This window comes from Aphis gossypii, chromosome 1 (assembly GCF_020184175.1).
Source record: "Aphis gossypii isolate Hap1 chromosome 1, ASM2018417v2, whole genome shotgun sequence".
Taxonomy (NCBI): Eukaryota; Metazoa; Arthropoda; class Insecta; order Hemiptera; family Aphididae; genus Aphis; species Aphis gossypii.
The window spans coordinates 34,270,437-34,295,287 of NC_065530.1; the positions used below are offsets into that span (position 1 = coordinate 34,270,437).

Genomic DNA, 24,851 nt, shown 5'->3' on the forward strand with positions numbered 1-24,851 from the left:
TAATTTGTATCCAATGATTGGTTTTGATGTGGGATTTTAAATTTGTAACACTTGTTTTAAAAGAGTACTTCCTTTTACAAATATTACACATTGCATATGTTGTATTTTCAACTACTGTGAAATGTGCCCAAATATTACTAGTTTTTGGTTTCATAATGTATATTTTAATTACAACTCAAAAAAACTCAAAAAACAAAACAAAATCATAAAATCAAACAGCAGAATGTAATTACAGTATGGTTTGTTGAGTACTAAAATGAGATTGAAAACAGAATATCTTTTTGTAAATTTATTTGGAAAATTTACAATACCAGTTTTGCAACAATTATTTATATTTTTCATTTCCTATATAGTATAGTTAGTACTATAGTACTAGAGTAATAGAGTACTATAATATAATATAGTACATATTATTTTGAACCCTAATTATGTCAAATATTTTCTGGTCTTATCTTAATAGCATCAATAACAATAGAATCATTGATTCAATGTTAGGATGCACCCAAAGGCCACAATAGATACCTACAATATCTTACTGAAACTATATTGTATGTATTAATAGTTTAAAATATTAATCCAAGTAAATAATAAATATATATTTTCTTCTCTTTGTTCATATAATATAATATAATCTTGTAATGTAATATTATGTATGAAACTGTATCTAAATAATACAATTTAATATGGTAATATAAAACAATAATATGAAATTGTTCTTGTAAAAGCCAAAGTGTAATTTTAATTATAAAAATATATATTTTACAAATAGATAATAGCTGCTAATATGTGATAATAACGAATCAGTAATGGTGGGTATAGAAAAATACAAAATAGCAATAGCTGCTATTTATCACTGCTATTTTACAATAGCAATAGCAATAGCTATTGCTATTTAAATAAATAGCATTTTACCATCACTATTCCCAATTCCCAATTCATTCGTTTGGAATACCTCGTTATTCCCGCTCAAAAACTGATAACGCAGCCAATATTATGGTTTACAAACCGCAAACTACATACACGATAAGTAATATCACAGAATATATGACTGTGGTGAATGGTGATATCATACAGGAATAATATAAGCTCCCCGTGTACAGCAGCTGGACGTAAACACGTTATATGTGTACTTCTATCACAGAATAGATTTATAATAATAAGAGGAGGTGTAATTCTATAATATTATTAATTATTATTTATTTTAATACTTCGACAAGTTCGACATCGGCTGATCAGTGATCGTTCAGTGGTCGCCAGTCGCCACTCGCCACTTGGCAGTTTGTCTGGTCTCCGTTCTCCTTTCTATGGATTTGCTTTGGCGGTGGTTAGTGTAGTGTGTTCGTAGTGTTCGTACCTACGTAAACGTACCTAATCTACAACGTGAATCTAGTAAGTAATTTTGTCTACCTAGTTTTTAAAGTCTTTTGATCCCCACACATAACCCGGGGGGTTGGATTGTGACGTCTTATTATGAAATAATGAAAGTTCATAATCGTTTTACGCCACGAACGATATCGTGTGACTTGTATACATCATGTTTTAGTCCCTCGTCCAAGTGCGTGGTTATAGACACCCCATTTTATTATAAAGAAAATAAATAATATGATTAATTACCCTGTTTTATACATTGGTTTTTGTATACTTTTGATCCTAAAAAATATTTCCACTCATACCTATCTGGTGCGTGTGTGTGTTACTGGATATACTACTTTACGTCAATAAATCGACTATTAAAGTTTAGTCCTCATCATTTTCATCAATGATCTTCATAATCTAAGTTAGTCCTGATCCTCGATCTGATTAGTTCTGTTACTATTTTTTTTTTTGCTTACCGACAGTTATTTTAATAATTTTTTTTAATAATTAGATTTAAAGCAGCAGCCATGAAGTGTTCAGACTGTGGTTCTCTGAACCTCGATTCCAGTGATGGACCAACAGTATGCATGGACTGTGGTGGCGTCATGGACGAATCACATATTGTGTCTGAAGTTCAATTTGAAGAAACTGACCATGGATCTCGTGCTGTTGGGCAGTTTTTATCATCTGATTCTCAAGCTGCTAATTTTCACAACTTTGGCAGCGCTTTTCACCATGGCATGAAGCAACCGTCTCGAGAAATGACTCAAGCAAAAGCTAGGCGTGGTATACAAGTGTTAAGCAACAGTCTCAACCTTAGTCCTCAAACTTTGGAAAACGCTTGTGTCTACTACAATATGGCATTGAAAAGACATTTTACTCGCGGAAGAAAGAATGCTCTGATCTATGCAGCATCTGTCTATATTGCGTGCCGTATGGAAGGCACTATGCACATGCTATTAGATGTAGCTGATGCTAGTGAAGTTAATGCATTTGAACTAGGAAAGACATATTTGAGAATGATGCAAACATTGACTCTGACAGTACCTAGTCTTGATCCCAGTATTTTCCTTATGCGTTTTGTTAATTCTCTAGATTTTGGTGATAAGACCCACAATGTGTATACAACGGCCATGCGATTATTGCAAAGAATGATGAGGGACTCAATTCATACAGGTAAATTTATTCACTAGGCCTATTATATAATATTATACATAATACAGTCTAATTTCTTATTTCATATTTTAGGTAGAAGACCATCTAGTTTGTGTGGTGCAGCTTTATTGATTTCAGGGCGTATGCATGATTTTAACCGTACTACTGATGACATTATTAAAGTTGTTCACTGTCACCATGCTACTTTGAAAAAACGGTTACTGGAGTTTAAAGACACACCTTCTAGTATGTTATCAATAGAAGAGTTTATGTCTGTTGATTTAGAAGAAACTCATGATCCTCCATCCTATCGAGTAGCTCGTGCTAAAGATAAGGAACGCATAGACAAATTTTTTGAAGCCAACGATAGTGAAAAAGTGATTGATGAAGTAAAAACTGCAATTGAAAAAGAACTAAATAAGAAAAAAAATACTACAGTTTTAGGTGTCAACTTGGTAGAAATTGCAGCAACAGCATCTCCTGAACCTGGAGGTAGTAGTAAACCTGCCAATGTAGGGCCTTCATTGGAAATTATGGGTTTATCTGAAAATAAACGGTCTTATGAAGATGATGATGAAGAGGATTCATTGTATGATGTCGTAATAGACGAAGATGAAATAGATTCTTATATTCTGTCTAAGGAAAGCCATGAACTCAAGAGAAACATGTGGATGAAAATGCATGGTACTGCTTTTAGAAAAATGCAATTGAATAGAGAAGAAAGAGCAAAGAACCCAAAGGTTATTAAAGCTAAAGAAAAAAAAGCAAGAAATTCTTTACGAACACCAGCAAAGACTGCAGCTGAAGCTGTGGAACGAGTTTTGAAAAAGAAAAAACTTTCATCAAAAATTAACTATGATATACTTGACAATCTTGACAGTTTTGTTAATTCTGATTCTTCATCCTTACCTGGATTATAACTTATATATTATGTAATATAACATATAAATGTTATTTTGTTGTATTTAGTAGCTATATAAATTACCTAGGCATGTAAATATTTTTTTTTCATACCTAATATACACGTTTTTGTATGGTATAACATAATGTATTTTGCTATGGAAAGAACTAGATGAATTGAATAGTTACTAACTCAAATATTTTGTTTGTAACAAGCATCTAGAAAGCTTTTTGTTTAATTTCATTCTATCTGTAATAAACTCAAATTATTTTATTTGTATTAATTATTAGTTTCCTATGTAATTTTTTTATATTAAGAATATAACATCCATGACACTTGTATAATGTTTGCTTTATTTATGGCGTATTAGGCAAAATAATGTCAAATCATAAATTGTATTTTGTTCCTATATTTAATGAGGTTTAATTCTGAGTTTAGATTAAGAGATGAAATATCCATGTCAAAAATACAATTTGGTGTAATAGAATAAGTCTTGCAGTATATTCCACTATTGCAGAATTGTGTAGTTGCAGTTAATAAAATATAAGTTTTCTATATAAAAATTATATGTACGTTTTCTCAAAGAAATTGAATTTAGTATACAAATGTAAGGATGCTAAATTGCTAAGTATAACATATTGTGGTACATTCATAAACCCACTGAACCAAATACAATATAGTTTTTTTTTTTTTTTGTATAGTTCAGTGCATATAACTTATATATATTCATGAATCATGGGTGTATTACACACAAGAGAGCCTATAACATAATATATTATATTATTATATGGGCTCTCTATTACACACTATAGTACTACCTATAACATCACGGAACAATACGAGCTATGTTCAGTACACAAATTCGATACCACAGATAATGTTATCATCAACATTTTCTTATTATCACAGAACTCTATGTTATCAAAATCACTAATTCTAATATTAAGAAAATTCTATCAATTAAAATTCTAAAGTAAAATATTCGTATTTTTAATTTTATTATACGAGTTATGACCAAATAGTTTATAATAATTCAGTCAAGATTCAAAATTAAGACTGATTGAACTGATCGAAGATCAACCAAGACCACGACCGAATTATTACAATATGTCAAAAAAAATTTTCGTCAGTGTTTATATTACTTAATATACCGTATACATTTTAGTATAATGTACTAGGTATTTCGACTTTCGCGGCTACTAACATTTTTAAAAAGCATTAATTAGTGTTCTACTGTTCTGAATAATTTTTAATTTTAAACTCAGTATACACTATAACTGTTAACAAGTAAGCTTTTTAAAATGAATGATGGTTTGTGTTGATACACAGCTAGATAATTAGTACCTACTGCAGGTTGACACAACTAATACATTCATATTGCTTAATGTGAGTATTAGTTTAATTTATTTCATATTTTAACATTGTATTCTCCTTTTTTTATCAACTACATATTTCATAGACATATAATATGTTTACGATACATTTACCTATTACTGGACTATTAATCATTGTTACAGTAAATACCAGTAACCACTTTAAGAACCTGTATAATCGGAACCACTCCTAAATTATATCATTCTGTGAAAATAACATTCTATTCAAAACATAATTTCAAATAAATATTTCTGTTAAATTTCTTGATTTATATAGCCCCATATCCTTCATTATTGATACTGCTTATATTATCTCATATTATATTTATTTATTTTAATGTCATTGTTAATGTTTATGCTTTTAGGTAAAACATAATCGTATACAATTTTTGCGCATTTTGACATACTGTAATGGGAGATTATTACCAACATTTTCTTAATGTGAGTTGAATCTGTTGTTATATAGTATAACACAATGTAAAATTTTTTTGTGAAATATGCATTATTAGTTAATGGGTTTAATTTTGTATTTTTAGAATCATAACAATATTGACCATATACTCGAACTGAGATGTCCAGGTTACTATTGTGGTCGACGAGATTTGGGTAATGGACGTACAAGTGATTGTGGCTCATGTCCATCTGGTACAAAAGTAAATTCATTTCACATTTGTCAACCATGCACTGATTCACCATCGTCATATGATTACATGTATCTCCTATTTATGGCAACTGTGCCTTTATTATTTCATGCTGTATACATAGATCTATCTTTGTCATCAATTTTATGGGCATTCAAAGGAAAAAGGTATTAATTTTTGAATTTTTTTATGTAGTTCTATAAAATAGTTTTAATTTTATTGCTTTTAATACTTTATATTTTAATTTCAGTGGAAACTCTCAAAAAAAAACGAAAACGAAAATTGTCTTAAATATATCTGCAATACTGGAAATATTTATTGCAGCGGCCGTAGCAGTCTTAGTTGTTGACCCTATTGGCCAACTATGGATTCGATCGTGTCGTACACAATGGCTATCTGATTGGTATACAGTTTTGTATAACCCAACACCAGATTACGGTGAATCATTACGATGCACTCAAGAAGCTGTATATCCATTGTAAGTTTTATTTATATTTATATCATTCATTTTAAATTATTGAAACTATTTATTATTAATGATATTACTTATTATATTTATTAACATATTAGTCATAATGTGTAATTTAACATATTTTTATTTTTGGTTATCAATTTTCAGGTATTCCATGATTTTTATTTTTTATTTCACTTGTATAATTGTTTTACTCACGATACGTCCTTTGCTCTCTGCTTATTTTGGTCTTAACAGAGGGGCCTACTTAAAAACTATATATGCTGGATTATATTTTTTTCCTATAGCAGCTATAATTCATGCATTTCTAGGAGGTATTGTTTGTAAGTATATTTAGAAATATTTTATTTAAATTATGTGTTATTTAAATTAATTTCTATATATTTTATTAAATAGATGTCACCTTTCCTTATATTGTAATTGTTGTGTCTGTAATATCAAGTGCGATTCATTTTGCTACAGAAATAAATCAGGTATTTAAATATTTTATATTTTATATTAACTATTTCATTAAAGTTGTGAATAATGCTCTATTTTTAATTCAACAGTCTGCAAAGTATTTGATTGTGAACACTGTATGTGTGCCAAGAAACATATTGATTGTAGCCGTACATTGGGTCAGTCATGGATTTGGTATTGTAGCTATAACTCAGTTGGAAAATCCACCAGTTGACTACGCTTTATTGTTACTTGTTCCTTTACCAACTCTTTTCTATATAGCGACTACACGCATAAGTGAGCCATCAAAAATACTTGTATTGTACTGTAATTAGTAAGTTAATTGTTTCAATTTAAAAAAAAAAGAAAAGAAAATGAACAAATGTATAATTATTAACCATATTTTTATACTGTATATAAATTGTTATAAAATGTTATATAATAAAAACATTAGCTGTTTAGTGAGTCATTATTTAATATTTACTACTTATCAATAATTAAATGAATTGATATAATGTTGATTTTCAAAAAACTATAAAGTTTTATTTTTTAATACTCATAAGTGTGCTGTGTGCGCCCAGAAAGTACAAATTGTGTTCTGGCATATCCTGTGATATTTTATCAGTTGAAAATGCCTATCTCAATCAAATTACCAATATATTAATTGCAATACATATACCTTAATTACTAAAATCAATATAAGATTATATTTTGAAAGCAAATTTGAAAAATTAAGATAGTTCACTGGTTACACTTTACTTTTTGAAAGTTTATATACAGTTAAACGTATAGATATGTAGTGACTAATATTATACATTAAAAATTGTTATGAGTTAATTATAATTTTGTACTGAAACACCAATCGTTTAATGTTTTATTTTTGATTATATTTTATTGATAGCATTATTCATTTATTTTTCCTTTTTGATTGTATTTTAACTTTAATGTTAACCAGCCATGAGTCATGACTACTATTTCAAAAATGATTTGTGGTAGTGTGCAACTTGTATTTTTCTATTTTCTGTTCATTACACCAGTCAAGATAATCATGAATATATTTTATTGAATTTATTTTTATATTTGTATTATTATTTATTATTTAGCATAATACAGTAAAATAAATTATTGTTATAATTTATAAAACAATATTATTACTTCATTATTGTTATATTATAATTAACAATTAGGAATAATACAATTGTATACAACTATATAAATAGCTAAATCTTTTGATTGATTCATTTATTTAATTAATTATATCAACATACTTAATGTTCTTACAAGTTTGAAATATTATAAGAGACAAACTTTGTGTTTAATTTACACATACTCAGATTGAAAATTAATCAATTATGATCAATTAATGGCTAATCTGTGAACCACAATTGATTGCATAGTTTTAATATAAAATATCAATATAATATTTCAAATCATCACAATCATAAAGTATTTTAAACATATTAGCATTGACTTGATTATTAACTTTAGAAAATATAATTTAATAACTCAGAAACTGCTATTTCAAATTTCAATTTATCAAAATTAAAAAAAAAAAATTCTTGTTAAAATGTACTATGAACAACTATTATAATAAATTATAATAGATCAATGATTAACTATACATTTTGGAGATTACTCTTTGTAGCATGTACCTAGTAGTTAGTACGTTTTTACTGTTTTTAGATAGTGTTGATAATTGATATTGATTAGTAATCACTAATCTGTTTACTTTCTCTGTTTATTATTTATGAAAGTGTAACAATTAATAGACAAATTTGCTAAAAAAAATCCACTACTTTCTTATTTCTAATATTTTTAATTCTATTCTATCAACATATTATCAAAGGTTATTATTCAAGGTAATAATATTATCTAGAACACCACTGTGGCACTGTAGTTTTTTTCCTTTTTTTAATTTTGAATCAAGTAATGCGTATTTATACATATATATATAAAAATTGTGTTTTATGATAAAGTGAACACATAGAAAATAAAATTATATATTTAAATTGAAGACAAATTAAACCCTTAAATCCCTTTTAAGGTTAAACCACTATTATAATATCACTATATCAGGTACTAGGTCGGTTCCATTTATTATTTACATTATTAGTGATGACTTCAATACAATTACAATATATTTAAATTTATAATATGTAATTAGGTAATATCATAAAACAAATTAAATACTAAGATAAAAGCATTTTTTCCCAGACTAGTATATTGCTTACCATGACAAAATAAATTATTTTGTCATGTTGCTGAATGCTTACTGTATTATTATTAAATACGAATTACGATATATTATCTATGAGACTATGAATTACAATTACACTAATTCCGTGAAACCTAATATGTGATTATATTATATTTAAAACATTTACGAATAAAAATAATTTTAATTTTTTAAACATTAAACGAAGAATCAAAAATTCAAAAATTAAATAATAAAAAAATTAAAATAACGTTTTTGGAAATATAATATTTTAAAGTTTTTAGTTTATAATTAACAATATTAACATACAATATCAAACATATCAAATAATTCAAATAATAGAATTGTGAGCCATCGTTTATCAGCTGATTATAATAAATATCAAAATGGCAACACCTATAAATTTACGGCCGTCCCCCACTTTTTTCAACTAGCATTTGGGCACAGAATAGAATAATTAATTTGTGAATTGTGAGTTGATGTATTGCTATCTACAACCGTGGTTTTATGGAACTATTGAATTTATGCAATTGATATACTTTTGGTTTTAACCAAACCATTGTTATCATTTTGTAATTTGGTCATTTGGTATTTTGGTCTTATTTCTTAAAAATTATAATTAGTAATTATTATACTTTTAATTCAGTTCATAGAAAAATTACATTTAGAATTTAGATTCAGTTTTACGATATTAAAAAATAAAAATACCAACAAATATCTATCTATTAATTGTACGGCATAATTATTTTGTCCAGTCCACTGAGAATCTTACACAATTGCGAACGCATTGTTGAATTTTTGTAGCGGATTGTGAAGCCTACTAAATAATAATCACCAATCTCGGATAAGAAATGGCGAGTAAGTATCATTCCAATGTTACATTTCATTATTTCATGCTCGTTTACATTGGTATATTATGATCGTTTGATTTTTGTTTTCTAGGAGGTAACGCTAGAGATCTTGCGCGCGAAAAGAATCAAAAAAAACAGCAGGAAATAGCCAAAAAAAAAGGAATTTCGGATAAGGGTTCTAACCAGGGCTTGACGTTGGAACAAAGAAAACAAAGGTAGATAATCACTAGATACACTGTACCTAATAATGACATTTTTATACTTAAACTTAAGAAATTTAACACTTCTGGATTTACATGTTAGTGTGTTTAGGATTTCTTTGAAGGGGAAGTATGACTAATATTGTCTCTGTTCAGACCTGCTAGCATTTCATTGTCTACTGACTAAGTGATAAATGGATATAATAACTAACTATATAAAATATATAACTAATATAAGCTAAATAATAAGATGGAAGTTTCCTAATTTTCTCCCTGTAATTACGTCATTGATTGAATTTAAATGTTTGTTTAATTTTATTAATTTTCACAATAGGTAGTGCTTAGTATATTTGTAATATTGGAAATGTTCCAATTACAAAGTTGGTCATTATAGATCATAATATATTATTTCATACAAACATCTCTGAAAACATTTCAATAGTCAATCAATAAATTCAATAATTTTAATTATTTTTAATGTAGGTATAGGCACATTAAAATACAAAATTATTTTTTTTTACTGATTTTCTTTTTGTTTTGTAGCTTTATATTTATAAATAGTTTATAAATGTAATGTTTGTAATTAATCATGATAATTAATAATAAACATGATTATTGACATTTAGACGACATGAAGTATATTTTGTGTCAGTTGGTACATTTTTAAAACTGGTTAATGGTCCCTGTAGTTTTTTATGCAATTTTAATTTATCTAAGAATATCATTTAAAAAAAATAATAAAATATTCTTCTCCCCAATATTCAACTATATTGTAATTACTAATTACTATAAAAATATACTGAAATAATTTTGTGTAAGAAAAATTATGTGAACCACTCATTTTATAATCCAGCAATTATTTTTTATTATTTATTTTAATTCACTATATTTCTAGCTTTAAAATCTTAATTGATATTTTAATATATGGCCTATCAATGTTTAATTTTGTGTAAATTTAGTTCACTATTAAATATACTTATAAAATTATTTTATTTTCAGAGATGCTGATAGGATGCGAGAAAAACAACTAAAAAAACAAGAAGAAAAATGAATAATTTGATGGATATTTGTGTCACAGATGTATTTTAATGCTGAGCTCAAAATAAATTCAATTTTATATTGTGTAATGTTGCCATCTATAAATGTTTATACTGCTTTTAGTCTTAATTATCATTATCCTTATAGAGTATAAACATGATTTTCTTTTATAAATTACTTTGAATGTTATTAAATAACTTTATTTCGTAATATAATCATGAGTATTATCTTGTATACTAATTAAATAATAATTTTCAATAATTACTGTTGATATATCAAATAAACACTAGATCTTGAAATTTAATTTGTGATGTATAATATACCATTTATTTTAGAATAAACATTTCTACCTATGTAACCAAATGTAAAACTAATTCTTAATTATTGACAAACATTTAAAAATTTATTATTGTAAAGTAGAACATCTTATAGCAATAATAAATAATATTATTAGTTTACTAATAATTTGTCTACAATTAGGACTTCTAATTCTATAATTAGAATAAACATTATACAGAATGAAACTTCTTCAAGTTAGTTTGTATCTAAACTAATTCCTTGGATTATGAAGTTATTAAAAAAATTAATTTTGGTATATTTAAGTATTTTAATATCATATTGGGTCATGATATGGCATTGCTAGTTCTATGATGTATAACTACTCGAGTTCTAAGCAATGAAACAGTATTAAACTTAGGTACATAAACACTTGTTCCGAAATCCAACTCTATTATACCCTACAATTTACAAAATTAATAAACACAGAATTCTACAGCTTATCGCCTAAATTATCAAAACTTGGTAAAAAAAAAATGTACATCAAATATTTTAATGTGATTATTAGTTATTAAAAAATGTCTATTCTATGAAATTATAAACTATTCGTTTTACTATGATCTGAAGATTATCTTAACTAAATAAATTAAATAAAAAAGATTATTTATCTAAATCAAAATTAAGTATAGTAGTCTCTGATTAACTTATTACCTACCTTCATTTTTAATACTCACTATTTTTTCAATATTGTCATTCTAATCCATAATAAGATACTTATATCACTGTTACTTTTTTTTAATAATTTTTTTTTTAATTTAAATTCTTTTTCTTACAATTATTTCTTAACTTATCTCTCATGCATTTTTAAGTTTTTAACATACGAAGATAATTTTTTTTTAGTTTTACTTATTAGTTATTATCTCATTTATCCCTAGATATAAAAACATACAATTACTTTTAAGTAAAAAATTCTTAATCATTTTCTAAATAAGTGGTGAGCGGGGGGGGGGGGAGACATAGAGGGCATAGAAACAGAAATTTGTATACAGAATTAATTTTTTTTTCTGATACGACTCAATAACAAATAGCCATATATTCTTGACATTTTTACAAATGTTTATGTTAGCATTTTCTACCTATATAAATTTAATTAGTATATTGACTGTTTTTTAGCTAATTATAAACATTAATTTATTTAAATTTTTTCAATAAGGTTGTTCAAATGCAGTATGAGCTATGAGGTTTCTTATAACTTTATATTAGTGTTGTTAAGAAAAGATTACTGGATTTTAGTTCCTTTTTAGAGGAACAAATAAAGGAATTAATTCCATTATATTTTAAAGGAATAGGAATTTATTTATTGAAATTTACATTAATTTTTATATGTGTTTTGATTTTTGAGTAAATGTATAGAATTATAGATACATTGGGATTAGCCCCCTCCCATAATTATTTTATTGTGGTAAATTGGTCTTATTATATTGATATAATATTGTATTATAAATGATACATTGAAATTTTATATTTTGGATTTAGCACTCTCAGTATATTTGATCATCCTACGCCTGTGAATAAAATATATATTTAATGTTTAGAAATATTTGAAATAATATTATTTTGTACACATTAATTGGACTTATTAAAATATTTATGTATAATAGGATCATTTTTTAAACTTTTAAGTATTAATAAAAAATTGTAAACTGTTAGGTGAGGAACCAGATAGTTTTTAGAGGAATGAGGAAAAAAAGAGTTCCAAAAAAAAAATGAGCGAAATTTTTAGGATCTAATTCTTATTATTATTTATTCTAATTATAATTTATCAATAATATTATCGATTAATAAATGCAATGCTTTCGGCAAAAATTAAATACAAATAGGTACAGTAGCGGTTTTACGGGTTGGGGGGGGGATAGATCTCTCCCATGGCCGTGGAAACTGAATCTTGTTTTGTAAATTTAGTAGAATAAAGCTTATATACCTACACATGTTATGTACGAAAATATTTTATATCTCCCCGCCCCCTTATGAGAAAATCCTGGATCCGCCACTGAATAGGTATATTGTAAAATATAAATGTATAGAATAATACACGCAATTTTCTTCTCGCAGAATCGTTTTTTATTCGTACACCCACCTACAAGGGCACACTCAGAATTTTTTTTTTGAGGGGGAGGGTCTAAATTAAAATCATTATCTTACACAGTTTCGACTAACGACGTCGCGACGATAATAATAGACAACAGAGGTCTCTCCCATGAATCCCAGGATTCAGAATGACAGGCATAAATAGGTATCTATATAATATTATGTTATGCCTAAAGTTTCAACTTCGATAGTTGATCATTTTTTCATAAAATAATATTAAGTCAATATACCTAATAAAACTATCAAAATGTTTGGGGGGGGGGGGGCTAGTAAAGCATGTTAGCCCCCCTCATTGAACTAACATTTAACATTTACTGTCACATTGGCATCAAAAGTCAATGACAAGGATACAAGGCGCACTCGGCAACCTATTGTACACTGAAATGAATGAAACTATGGGGGTTTATGTATGTATTGCATGGTCTTTAGGACATTTCGACTTATGTAATAAATATAATATGTATTATTTATATGTGTATTCATTGAAATTTATGATAATATTACATGATTTTATCTAAATTATGATATTTTTGTGTAGTTTTAAGTATGTTATGATATTTTTACATGATTTTATAAGAAATTTAGCAAAATATGTTGATGTTTATATGAAAGTATTTAATTATTTTTGTCAATTTGGTATTATGTGAAGATGATTATGATGATGATGGTATTAATCGGTTGTATGTGTGTGTGTGTATATGATCGTTCAATATGCTAAACATTTAACACTGATGAATTCTAGAATTTCTATTTTTAATAAGGAATGATAAAAATTTCCTATATTTTTACGTATTTTTCTACTTACCTATGTATATAACTGATGATTTTTTTTTTTTTTTATTAATTCAGATTTCAGAGATAAAATATAAAGAATAACACATGCGAGAAAAGGAAACAATATAACAAAAATACTAAAAAGATTCGAATTAGGATAAGTGACTTTATTACAAAAAAACAATTTAATATCTATAGAGATATTTTACAAAATATTAAACTAATTAATATTAATAGAGACATTTCACCTTATTTTAAAAATTAGTTTTATTTCTATCTAATCTTACTATACTTACAAAAAATATTTTTAAAAAAATAATCTTTACAAAAATATATATATTATATAATATATGGAAATAATTTATAGAAAAAATATTTACAAAAATTCAATAAGTATAAAAATGTATAGAGAAATAAATTATACAGAAGTATTTACAAAGAAATAATTTATAGTAAAATATATTTATAAAAAAAAAAAAAATTATATATACAGGCATAATCTTTACAAAAAATATATACAGGAGTATTTACAAAAAACTAACTATCTAGTTCTGCTTCGAGTTCCTCCCTATAAAATTCAAAATTGTTAATTAAAAAATAATTAAAATATATATATTTATATACTCACTCTATAGAATAGTGTCCATGAGCTAGGGTGTGTACTTTGTCTTCAAGTATAACCCTTTTATCATCGAAACTGTTATAAGTTAATTTATTGGATTTGATGGTCTTTAATTTGTGCTTGAATGAACGGATAGAGACGTTTGATGCTGTTACTTCCAAACTGGGATCACCAAACAAACACCGTTTATGATCTTGAAAAGTCATGTGGTTTCTAACAACATGTCCACGGATTCCTTTTGCTTTGATTTTCTCCTTATCTTCTAAAATGTAAGCGTAGGACTTTGAACGGAGAGCACAAAACTCTCTCATAATACGTCCATCGGTTTCATCAGAAAATAGCCCAGGAATCTTCTTTCTCTCAGCAATGTAACACGGGTGGTCACGGGGTAGATTTGCAGTGTCCGTTCGATTCAACAAGTTGGGATTGTTCAACAGATCATTGTAAAAATCATCAGTTTGAATATAGTATACCAATGAATCTAAAATAATAAATTAAATTAATAAAAGTATACCAATGAATCTAAAATAATAAATTAAATTAATAAAAGTACTAATAATAATAATTTACCTGTATCTGTATACATGAGCTCAATTTTATCATCATAATGTTTCTGCATTACGTTATAGTGATAGTCATACATTAAACACTTGGAAATTTCCAGCACTGCAAAACCTGATAAAAAATTAAAAATATTAAAAATATGACAATAAAAAATTAAAATGTTTATATTTACCTATATAAATAGGTTTACAAAAATCAATGATTTTGTTTTCTAATGCAACTGCATTTAGAGTTTCATTGTAAGTAATACAGTGTTTGAATGTTGACTGATTTATCAGTTTTTGTAAACGACGATCACTAGACACCAGTTCCATTTTTATTCTTTTCCGCATAGACTCCATGGTTTTCCCAAAAACCGCATTATTTAAAAGTTTGAAAAAGTCTTTCTCAAAGTCATTTGCTGCTTTTTTTCGCATCTCTGTGTTTAGTGCTATGTATGGAGCCAGCCATGGTGATTGATTAAACTGAACTACTCTATGAACCTATAATAAAAAATAATTATATTATAAATGTAAAATAAAAACATTTATATATTTACTTTTTTAACTTTTAGTCCATTGACTATAGCTTGCTGAAGGTTTCGGTAATGAATAATATAGTTTTTTTTCGACTGAAGTGTTGCCATAAGTTTTTTAACTTTTGAGCCAGCTGGGATATTGTTTTGAGGAAGGAAAGGCAAATCATTGTGTTGATCGTGGAGTTCTTTCGGATAAGTAATGTCAACTTCATATATCCGTCCGATGGGTGATGTATCGTTCAAATCATTCAACCCTTCTATATTAGGTTCAACCCACTCAAAGCCACCATAGGGCATGTACTGTGACATTGCCCAACCGTACAGATTATTACCTAAAAAAATAAATTAATATTAAAAAATAATTAAAATATATCTATATGTATACTTACAATCTTGATAAATTAACCATGATTTGGACTTTTTTGAATCATAATCTAGGGTCTTCTCATTATTAGCTTTAGCATACCTCATACTTGCTTGTGTCAAACCGCCTCGAATTCCTATAATAAATTTATATATATTATATATGTAAATTTTTATATATAATTATTATAATTACCCTTTTCAATCATCAGCAGCATATTATACTCAGTGAGTAACTCTAATTTGACTCTGGTGTATTTTAACATACAATCAAAGGAGAATCCTGGTGCTGTATAGTAAAAAGATGGGTCCAAACAGTATGTGGTTAAACATAGGTCTCTGAAGTTCTCAAACACGTCAGCCAACAATAAAACATCAATTTTCAGATATAGATCACTGTATTCACCCAAAGTCTTGCATCCAAAGTGACTCCAAACAGTTTTTGCATGTTCATAATCTTCTTCTTGTATATGTGATTCTGTTAGTGTACTATAGAAATCTGCTTTCTCTGGTAAATGGGTTTGCTCCAGCTTGTTCCAACCATCCGTATACTCATAAGGGTAAACACCTTTATGAGTAACGAGTGGCAAGTCTGCGGCATTAAAATGTTTAGCTGTTTCTCTAAACTTATCGAATCCTGGTGTTAATAAATTTTCCGAGAGTGTTGATAAACTTGAAGCCATAAATCTTAATGTGTCGATGAACCGTATTGAAAAGTTGTTGGAAACGTGTTTTGAAAATGAGATGAATTTTTCTTCACTGTTTGGTATTATAGAAATTCTTTTTACATCGAGACCGAGTTCAGTTACAATAAAATGTGCATCATAATTCGATAAATTGTGAAAAAAACATGGTACAAAATTTGGTGTTTGAAGCTTGAGGTTGCAGGTATTACACAATGTTTGTAGAAATTTACCCGATAAGTGACAGTGATCAGCAACTTTATGGTTTCCCACAGAGAAACCGTTTTTACATAAATTACATGTCTTACATAAATTATGTGCTTGTTGTTGTTCTGTAGTAAAGGTTATTGGTATGTTGGTTTGTAGTAATTTTTTAATGTTTTCAGCTATTTTAATGATACTCTTCACAAAATGTTCACCTACATTCTGATTATCTTCATCGCCACGAAAAATTATAGGTGAAGTTGGAATATTAAATTGTTCAAGCAGTTCTGCGGGAACGTCGATATTTGCTTTAACCATAAAACCATAACTCATGGCCTCGTGTTTTTGAATAGCTTTTGTATTGTTCCCACATTTTTCATCGGATTTTCTTAGTAGTGCTTCAAAATCAGCATATATAACTATCGGATGTCGTTGAGTTTTTTTCCATGCGTCGAATTCTAACATCGATCCGGGGGTAGGCATTCGAGGTAAAATTGGTTTGTGTGTTCCGCATATTAACTTGTGTTCTTTAAATCGTATGCTTTCATTTAATTCATATTTATTAATATTTAGAGGTTCGAACGATGTAAAGCATCGTTTACAAAATACAGCACTTGCTTTATGTCGGGTTTTCTGTGATCGCACAAGTCGGGAAAAATTAGAGATGTAGGTAAAATGAGAATTTTCATCATCGGTTATTAGTAACAGGTCGAAATGATCTGTTTTTTCTTCATCTACCACCTTCAATGGAAACACTTCATATTTTGGAAATTTTTGCGGTGGTTGAAAATGTTTTTCGAGTCCGTAAACATTGACAGTTACATTAGGATTATTTTTTTCAAAAATGTTAACCTGATGTAATTCTGTTGGGAACGTGAGACCAGAAAAATTATATTTTTCTTTGTGAGTTGTATAATTTTCTATACGTTGTTTATTTGAACCCGTAACATGTTTTGCTAATATAGCCCACTTGAAACACTGTTGGTCTGAGTTTTGCGGGTTGATTACAGCTTTTTTGTTTTTAATGAAGTTCGGTAACGGAATATAAGATGAAGCGCTCATAGGCGTATATTTATATACGCCTAATAATAATCCGTCAATACACTGTAGCGTATAACCACTTCCCTTGCTAGAATATTCGTCTTGCTCAGACATTAATTTTATAATACCTTCTTCAACAATTTCCCATACATCAGTTTCGGAAAAAATTGGTCTAGCTGAGGTCTTAAATGAACGGTTCTCTGATGAATTATCAACATTCGGAATATTGTATGTAGCTTCCAGCTTTAAATTAAACTTGATTGGATGTTTAGACGCTTGTGATTTAAGTAACTCGACTAATTCTGATTTAATCGAATTAAAAAATTCAATATAGTTTTGAATATTTTTGATATTTTTTGTGTAATACCATACGACTTTTCTATTTGCAGAAGACAAAATTTCGATAAAGCCGGGAGACTGTATAAGAAGTAAATGTGCTTTTTTAGCATTTGCCACTTTGTTTGAATTTTCCTTATGATATGAGCGCTTATGACCATTGCGAGATTGAACTGAAAAAAAAAATTAAAATTGTATTGCTAAAAACTATGGAAATGCATGTAACAGCTTGAAAAACTATAAAGTTTTTAATGAGAAAGAAAAGATAAATTGTTGTTAGAAATATAAACGTTTTTAGTAAAAATACCTGAAGAAAAATAAAGAATTCAAAAATATACATTAATAAAATGAAGTAGGTATATTATCTATTATTACTTACATGTATATATATATAACAGCAAAAACAAATATGATATAGACCTCAGTTATAGTAATAATACACAACGTTCTTTTGTATAACATGAAATAATAGTAACAGTAATATAGGCTGGTGTTCGTAATGGTTTATTAAGATCTTTACATAAATAGTATGCCTATTTATGTTTTTAATGGTATTATATATTAATTGTGTATATGTTTTTCATAAAAAAAATAAGATATTCATGTTTTATTATTATATATTATGTATAATATGATCAAATATATTTATTAAAGTATCGGTTTATACTTAAAAATATACCTAATAAATTAAAATTATTTATGTATGTTTTAATAGCGTTATGATAATAATCGTATGGAAATATTATCAATTAATATATTACTTTATGAATTTATCAAAATTATTGAACAATTTTATGAACATTTTCAACATATATATATATATATATATATATATCATCTTAACGGGATTAACTATAATTATGGGATTTATCAGGATTTTATCTAAATTATTATATGTTTTCCATGATTTTATACAACTTTGTATATTTTATTAATCGTTCTATTTTTTATAAAATAAAATAAGAACCTATGTTATATATATAAAGTTATGAATAATATATTTACCATCATAATCGTAAATTTGTGCAGCTGGTTTAATAAAATCTTGAATTTCTCGCTTGGTTATGGTTGGTTGTTGTTGGATTATAATATTTGAAGCTGAAAATAGTATTATTTATTATTAATTTGATTATGAATATTTTATCTGATAAATTTGTAAATTTTTATTGTGAAAAAAAAAATACTTACGATGTTTTTTTTTATTATGTCTGATGAGGTTATCTCTTCGCGTAAATATTTCTGAGCAAATACTGCATACGATTTTAGTGGGTGATTTGTGTGACTTGGCATGTCTCTGTAGATTTTTGTACATTGTAAAGGCTTCTTTGCATACACTACACGAAAACATGATTATGTTTAAAACTGAAGAACACTAGTCGAACTCGCGAAACAACACTGTACCCTTCAACGAATATATGGGTAATGAATTATAGAAATTGTACTTTAAATAACAGTATGAAATAGTTAGAGCTTAGGAACTCTGAATTAACACGACTTGACACTTGAAGGGTGGTACATGGACTGATTACATTTTGCTTCATGCACTACTTTTTTATTCGCCGACAATACTCAAATATGACTCAGCAGTCAGCAGGTGGTTCTGTAGTTCTGTACAGGTTTGTATTTGGAACGGACTTGGTTACAGAGATACCACATCCCTCATTATCAGTGTTGCCAGATTTTTAAAACCTAATAATCGTACCAAACTGATTTTATTTATCGTACTTAATCGTACAATCAGGGCCCCAAAATTATCGTACAATATCGTACGTTATTATTCACATTCACATAATGAGTAATGACATATTATAATCACATATTATTATAATAAAGAAAAGTTTTTTCATTCGTAAACTGTTAAAGATATTAAAGAAAAAGTTATAATCAATAATTAAAAATACAAAATAATATAATGTTACAAATTAGCTGTTTATAGTTAGTTATAATATTGTCATGAAAAATAAATTGTAAAATTCAATAGTATAAATAAGTAGATGCATAATAAAATGAAGTTAAATAATATAAAATACAATTTCACAACTTTTAAGTACCTAAGTCATTTTAAAATTATCACATATAAAAAATATAAAATTAAATAATTAATTAGTCATCTGGAATATAAATTGATGTATTCAAATTATTTGTGGACATAATATCAGGTTCAGTAATTGTAGGATTATATGTAGTAGGATATAGAACTGCACTTGTCATAGAATTAATCATTCTTTGAGTTGGAGTAAAGTTAATACAATTTTGATCTTTGTATATTCCTCCCTTTACACATTGTTTTGCTAAAAGATTGCCATTTATTGTAGATGTTATGAGACGGCATCTGTGTTTGGTCTTAATTCCATTTACTTTAGAGAATACACGTTTGCAGTCAGCATTAGAATGCGGTAGACTTAAAACTGCCAGCACGGCTGTAGATATTAAGTAACTATCTACAGCCGTAACTGCCAGTGAAAAATCCGCAAGTTCTTGAAACGTTTTGTGATGTCCTCTATATTCTTTTATACGAGACCTTAATAAAATTTTAAAATTATTAATTTTTTTAATTAATTTTAATCAAATTTAATATTTTACCATAGTAAGTCTGGAGGATCATCTGAGTACTCCAATGTAGTAATGCTTTCTAGAAAAGAGTTATGTTCCAATGAAAGAGCTCTCCACTGATCATCAATTTTGTGAATTAGTTCATAATCTGTTTCATCAACAATTCTTGGAAATAATGTTACTAATGGTTGTAAAGAAGGATTGTGTTCACGAAAGTTCAATGATAATGCATGTTTTGCAGTTAACATTGATAATTTACTTAAATATTTATCATCCATATTATAACGTTTTCTAAGTTCTTCAGCTGCTTTTTGTAAAAACTGTCAGCACCGATCAAAAAAGTGGATCAACTCCTCTTTTTTTTTATAACATTAGGCATACTCATCATTTGTAATACTTGTACACCTAGATACATTTGATTATTAGGTAATTGATATTCTTCTACTCTTGGTTCTATTTTACTAAGTTCTGTGCTCATGACATAATCTCTTTTCAAAAATGTTAACAAAATATCAGTATAAAGAGAACGAATCTTTTCATGTAGATCAGTAATAACAACTTTTTCTGTTTGGAAATATTTATTAAAATCATTAAATTTTGGTAAAATCCATGATAAAAAAACTGAAATACATTTTAACTATTGGGTCATTTAAACCCTGATAAATTTGTTCAGTAGTCAGTAATTTTTGACTAAGATATGTATCATTAAAATATAATTGGAGTGCACTCCACTGTTCGAGTATACGTTTCACTACAGCTTCCAATGACAACCAACGTGTTTGAGAAGTGTGAAGTATTTTATGTGGTTTTAAATCTAAAAAGTTTTGAAATTGTCTAAGGGCACATTGACGTTTAGAACTACTATGGAGAAAAGAAAATATATTTCTAGCCAAATCCTCACATATGCGTGGCAACATCTTACATGCTTCACTAGCACAAAGATGTGCACTATGGCATATACATTTGAGAATTACAATTCCAGGGCATAATTCACGAAAACGTGAAGCAACCGAATTGTTTTTGCCCATCATGACATTACAGCCATCCGACGCAAAACCAATTATATTGTCTAATGGAATTTTTCTATCAGTAAATGTTTTTATTAAAGAATTAAATAAACGTTCACTGGTTGCAGTCGGTTGCACTGTAGGTTCTGTTCCTTCATTAGAGTTCTTTATATTAAAAACATCATGTAATTCCTAGAATACTGATTCAATGCGTTTTGTTTCACTGCTATAAAATCTGTAAATTTCTTATAAAATCATGTAAAAATATCATAACATACTTAAAACTACACAAAAATATCATAATTTAGACAAAATCATGTAATATTATCATAAATTTCAATGAATACACATATAAATAATACATACTATATTTATTACATAAGTCGAAATGTCCTAAAGACCATGCAATACATACATAAACCCCCATAGTTTCATTGAAACTAGTGTATTCTTCATCATATATTTAATGTAAACTTATTCAGAGTAAATTATTATCATTTTTTAATTTTACAGTATACACACCATAAACCATAATTGTGTGTGTGTGTGTGTGTGTGAAACATTCCTATGCAATGCATAACGTATGATTTAGGTGCTTATTCGTAAATGAATAAAATAGGTATCGATATGTTAACTATATATAATATGTTTGGTTGTTGTGTATGTGTGCGTGTGTGTGTGTGATGTAAGATTACTTATGTAATATATGTGTGTGTGTACTGCGTTTAGTATGTATGTGATGGTAAATATGTTATGTGTGTGTGTGTGTGTGTGTGTGTGTAAATAAAAGGGGAAGAAATATAATTGATTGGGAAGGGGAAAAATATTTGATGGTCAGGTGTCATATTTAGTCGAAATCAGAATATTATATATATTATTTTTCTTCAAAAAGTGAGGGTTTGAAGGAGAAGGTATAAAATATATGCCGGTTACGTGTAGGATCTGGTGATGGTGTTGGGCTTATGCGTGTTGCGGGTTGCCTATATTGAGTAATTAATACAAGTTTGGGATGAGTTGTGTAGTTGTTGCCTATACAGGCCATGCCTATCCTTTTACATGTAAATTTAAGGGGGAGGAGGTTCTAGAATCCCCATTTTACACCTACTTTACTTTAAAAATATTAATAACATATTATACTATTATATACATTTACATAATATACTAAAATATAATTATATAAGTATAATTTTAAAACGTAGTAGCCTGACAAGTGATATTTATGATTAAATATTTACAAAACATCAGTTTCCAGTAAAATCCATTTTTTAAAGTTTTGGTTATGTTGTTATTTAAACAGAAACAAAAAAAAACGAGGACTTCAAATCTCTATCAAATATTTGTACAAGTGCCTATTTTATATGTATAATCTAATTGTCAAAATATTTTGACAACTTTTAAGTGTTAAAACGTATATAGACACTTGACAATGTCAACATTTTTATTATTTAATTTTCATTAATGATTATAACATTTTTAACGTAGGCATGTTATGTAAGTTTAAATATGTAATATAAAGTTCCTTATAAAAAAATCAGAAGGTGTTCAATTTTCAGTTTTAGTATGAATTTTTAATAATAAAATATTTTGAACGTAATTTTGACGAATTTTTTGAAGATTTTAATTTTAAACGCATTTAAAAAATAATTATGGATTTACTCTCCATATTAATTTTTTTTTTAGTATCAACCGATTGTAACTTCATAGTTTAAGAGGAACTTTGTATTAAAATTTCAAATTTATTGATTTAGCATACATTTTTAATCAATATTCACAGAAAAAAAATAAAACATTTTGAATGTCTATACTTAATAAAGTATAAATAGCGAAAAATCTAATATTTTGAAAATTATACCTTGTAGGTATAGAAACTTTTAGTATACAAATTTGGTAAAAATATTAATTATTTACTGTTATTTATCTTTATATTATGATAAGATAAGAAAATCGATTTTTTTCGAAAACTTACTATTGTTTTGTGTAATAATTTATTTTTCCTTATTATTAAGAAAAGTAGGCGTACTGTCTAAAATATTTAGACAATTAATGTTAAGCTATTTACGATATTGTAGGTATACACATCATTTTATATTTCTACGGTATGCCCGTTTGGACTTAAAAATGCATACAATATAACAATAATATGGTAATAATATAATATATCAGGGGTGGCCAAACAGTCGATAGCGGACAATTTCAAAGTCGATCATTGTTAGAATTTATTTTTAGGGCAACGCGCCCTACATGTTTCTTAATAATTATAATTTATAGTTATTTAATCATAAAAAAAAATTCTACGGAATTCGACCCTTAAAGGTGAAAAGGTGAAGTATATTTTTAGTAGATCGTGACCAAAAAAGTTTGGCCACCCCTGTAATATATGATGTTGGAAATAATTAGCTCAGCCTACCGTATGAGTATTTACTATAGAAAAATTGATTACAAATAGACAATAGTAATAAATGTAAATATAAATCATCTTTGCCGAAGACCGTTTTTTACATGCTATGATTAATCATTGGTAACAAATTTAATAAATTATTCATATTATATTTCAGTGATGACTGATGAGTATTCGCTCTATTATACAAAAAAAGGAGTTGCTTGTTTTTTGTTTTGTTTAATTGACTGGTTCAAAGTTCAAACCTTTTACCAAATGCTATTGACGTATTCCAAAGATTTTTTAAATAAATTTCATTATTAGGGAATCTAATCTAGTGACTAGTTTATTCCATTTCCTACATTTTGGATTATAAAATTGTTGTAATGATTAAAATATTTCATAAGAATGTAATATATATCAGGTAATCTAAAAGTTCTTCAGAAAATTAATTTAACTCTGATAATTTTTGACGATAAAATAATAAGTAAGGAAACACTTTACATTTAATAAATATTTTACTTACAGTAAACAAGATCTAATTTAATTTATGTGTTACAAAAATGTATCTTATCATGTACATATTTGATAGTAGTACTGTAGTAGGAAATAGTAAATACGTTTAAAAAATACAAAAATAGTGAAATATAAATTATTATTCATTCAAATATTATTATTTTGAAATAAATAAATAAAAAAAAATGTATACATAACATTTTTCTAAAACTGTAGTATTCAAAACGGGT

General features: G+C 27.1%; 3 protein-coding genes and 1 pseudogene across 3 annotated transcripts; 2 read left to right on the forward strand and 2 right to left on the reverse strand.

The window, feature by feature from the left end:
- The first annotated feature begins 1,084 nt into the window (after positions 1–1,084).
- On the forward strand, positions 1,085–3,756 carry LOC114126688 (transcription factor IIIB 90 kDa subunit). Its single transcript, XM_027990693.2, has 3 exons — positions 1,085–1,389; positions 1,868–2,532; positions 2,605–3,756. Exons 2-3 carry the CDS (start codon positions 1,884–1,886, stop codon positions 3,429–3,431), a joined length of 1,476 nt encoding a protein of 491 aa, XP_027846494.2. The 5' UTR covers positions 1,085–1,389; positions 1,868–1,883; the 3' UTR covers positions 3,432–3,756.
- Positions 3,757–4,378: 622 nt separating this feature from the next.
- On the forward strand, positions 4,379–7,482 carry LOC114126716 (JNK1/MAPK8-associated membrane protein). Its single transcript, XM_027990718.2, has 7 exons — positions 4,379–4,798; positions 5,151–5,226; positions 5,322–5,593; positions 5,677–5,904; positions 6,046–6,221; positions 6,295–6,371; positions 6,447–7,482. Exons 2-7 carry the CDS (start codon positions 5,197–5,199, stop codon positions 6,669–6,671), a joined length of 1,008 nt encoding a protein of 335 aa, XP_027846519.2. The 5' UTR covers positions 4,379–4,798; positions 5,151–5,196; the 3' UTR covers positions 6,672–7,482.
- A 6,868-nt stretch (positions 7,483–14,350) lies between these two features.
- Positions 14,351–19,737, reverse strand: LOC126548883 (uncharacterized). Its single transcript, XM_050196935.1, has 9 exons — positions 19,357–19,737; positions 19,174–19,266; positions 16,101–18,341; positions 15,931–16,041; positions 15,563–15,873; positions 15,197–15,506; positions 15,031–15,135; positions 14,467–14,941; positions 14,351–14,406 (listed from the first exon to the last, which is right to left on the reverse strand). The coding sequence occupies exons 1-9, from the start codon at positions 19,514–19,516 to the stop codon at positions 14,376–14,378; spliced, it is 3,837 nt and encodes a 1,278-aa protein (XP_050052892.1). The 5' UTR covers positions 19,517–19,737; the 3' UTR covers positions 14,351–14,375.
- Positions 19,738–20,011: 274 nt separating this feature from the next.
- LOC126550761 (uncharacterized) lies at positions 20,012–21,752 on the reverse strand (annotated as a pseudogene).
- Between the last annotated feature and the right edge of the window lie 3,099 nt (positions 21,753–24,851).